Raw genomic sequence first — 2,500 nt, 5'->3', positions numbered from 1 at the left:
CAGGAGAGGAGCTTCTCGGTGTGGAGCCGGCTGTGGAGGGACCGGGAGAAGTACTGGAACCCTTTGTACCGGGCCGAGCAGAGCCAGACCCAAGGGGTCCTGAGACCCAACACCACCCCCTACTGCTTCAAGTCAGTCACTACACACACACACACACACACACACACACACACACACACACACACACACACACACACACACACACACACACACACACACACACACACACACACACAGAGAGAATCAATATCATCAGCTCCTTCTGTTAGCCAATGGCAGTAGTAACAGAAGAGCTTCACCGATTGGCTGCGGCTGTGTTTCCCCCCCAGGATGTGGAAGGGTCTGTACAGCCCGGCCGAGACGCCCGCCCCCCCGGCCCAGACGCCCGTGGACTTCCTGTCCAGCGTGAGGGAGGGGTCCCAGCAGCTGGAGCAGGAGCTGGCCAATCAGCAGGAGGTAGCGGCAGGAGGACCCGCCCCACTGGGCTCCAGACAAGGCATACAACACACAAAGACACGCCCCCTCTATCTAAAACCACGCCTCCATCGCCACATCACCGGCCTCCAGTCCGATTGGTCCTTCTCTTTGAGTGACGGGGGGAATGGGCGGGTTTAACGGTTAAAAGGATCATTGGGGATCAGGACAGTTGGTTGGTCAGGGTGTTAGCCGACAGGTACTTAGTTTGATTCCCAAAGAGTGTTGAAATGATGTTACAAAGTAGTGATATGGATTGATCCTGGCGCAGATTGTGACTTAAATGCAAAAAAAAATTTTAAAGCAGGGATTAAGTTATGTTGCAGATTCTGTTAATTGATATTGGTGGTTTGGGTTACCAGGTACCGTCGATCAATCATTCTAGCTACAAGCATATCTGACGGCGGCGAATAGAGACGGAGGAGGAGGTGAACAGCGGCTAAGCCCCGCCCCCTTAAGGAAGGGGAGGGTCTAGCAGGAGTCGGAGGCGTTCTGTGCGTCTGATGGAGGGCAGGACGCGCTCCGACAACGCGTTCGGTTCTCCTTTTGGAGGGAACTCTCCGAACTCTAAGAAAGCTTTGAACAAAGGTCCCCCCAAAACCCCCATCAAGATACCGGGTCCAGCAGACCAAGACTTGACCATCAAGTCCAGCTCCTCGGAGAACTTAGCCCAGTACCCATCAGGACTAGGTCTCTTCCTACATGTATTGATCCAGCTCCATCTATACATATTGATCCTCATGTATTGATCTCACTAGGCCTCCTGCTATACATATTGATCCTCATGTATTGATCTCACTAGGCCTCCTGCTATACATATTGATCCTCATGTATTGATCTCACTAGGCCTCCTGCTATACATATTGATCCTCATGTATTGATCTCACTAGGCCTCCTGCTATACATATTGATCCTCATGTATTGATCTCACTAGGCCTCCTGCTATACATATTGATCCTCATGTATTGATCTCACTAGGCCTCCTGCTATACATATTGATCCTCATGTATTGATCTCACTAGGCCTCCTGCTATACATATTGATCCTCATGTATTGATCTCACTAGGCCTCCTGCTATACATATTGATCCTCATGTATTGATCTCACTAGGCCTCCTGCTATACATATTGATCCTCATGTATTGATCTCACTAGGGATCCCGCTACAGACAGTACGTATTGAGGACCATGACCCCTGACCCCTAGCTGAAGGTGTGCATCCTAACCCCTCCCCTCTCCACCTCCTCTCTCCTCCCTCCTACAGCGACTGGCAGCCCTGACCGGGGAGCCAATCAGCTACCAGAAGGTGGAGGTACCCAAGAGGAAGATTAACCAATCACAGCTGCGATACAGCGGGCCGGACCCGCCCACTACGTACTCCTATCCAATCACCAGCCCAGCACAGGACCACGGCTCCTCCCACCATGCCGCGGAACCAGCCAATCAGAAGACCCGACGGCCAGCCGCCGGTCTGTCCCTCCCCCTAGAGCCGCCGGGGTCGGGGAAAGGTCGTGACCCCGACGACCTGTCCAGCGACCTTGAGTCGGGCGTGGCCGACCTCAGTGTCGGCGACGAGGTCATCGGGGGGCAGAACGGAGAGGAGGCGGGCCTCAGCTCAGACTGACCGGCGACGCGTCCAATCACAGCGTCCGCTTGAATATTAAAACTATTGATCCTGAACTCTTCCCCCCCCCTCCCCCCAACCGACTACTTTAAATACTCCTGCAAACCTTACGTACCCCGTCTACGACTGGGAATCGACCGTACGGCTGTCTTTGAGTGCCAGGTGTACTACTATACAAGACCCCCTTGGGGTACCCTTCCTTCCGTGAGCGTTTGCTGGTCCGGACATAACTCCTGGTGGTCCGGTCCGGATCGGGGTACCCTGCATATGACCCCCGTCCCTGCTAGTCTAAATACTACCACCCCCTGGTACCATCAATACTAGTCTCTTAATGCCACCACTCCCTAGTACCCGAGACCCTACTAGTCTTAATACAACTCCCTAGTACCCTCTATACTAGTCT

At 53.4% G+C, this 2,500-nt stretch overlaps 1 protein-coding gene and 1 long non-coding RNA gene across 5 annotated transcripts in view; one reads left to right on the top strand and one right to left on the bottom strand.

Annotated features, from left to right (window-relative positions):
* The window catches only part of mtmr7b (myotubularin related protein 7b), a 9,493-nt gene extending 7,018 nt beyond the window's left edge, over nt 1–2,475 (top strand). The window contains exons 12-14 of one of the 4 annotated variants that reach the window (XM_060048099.1): nt 1–131; nt 330–456; nt 1,738–2,475. The exon at nt 1–131 is cut by the window's left edge and continues 4 nt beyond it. In XM_060048099.1, the coding sequence (XP_059904082.1) occupies nt 1–131; nt 330–456; nt 1,738–2,097 (618 nt within the window). In that variant the 3' untranslated portion in view covers nt 2,098–2,475. Of the gene's footprint in view, nt 132–329; nt 497–836; nt 1,134–1,737 lie in introns of those variants that run through there. The other 3 variants (XM_060048100.1, XM_060048102.1, XM_060048101.1) reach the window with 3 other exon arrangements.
* LOC132454623 (uncharacterized) overlaps nt 2,340–2,500 on the bottom strand; it is a 339-nt gene continuing 178 nt past the window's right edge. Inside the window, exon 2 of the long non-coding RNA XR_009524961.1 lies at nt 2,340–2,478. This is a non-coding gene — a long non-coding RNA (uncharacterized LOC132454623). The remainder of the gene's footprint in view (nt 2,479–2,500) is intronic.

The sequence above is a fragment of the Gadus macrocephalus genome, chromosome 3, assembly GCF_031168955.1.
Source record: "Gadus macrocephalus chromosome 3, ASM3116895v1".
NCBI lineage: Eukaryota > Metazoa > Chordata > Actinopteri > Gadiformes > Gadidae > Gadus > Gadus macrocephalus.
This window is presented reverse-complemented; position numbering and strand designations above follow the sequence as displayed.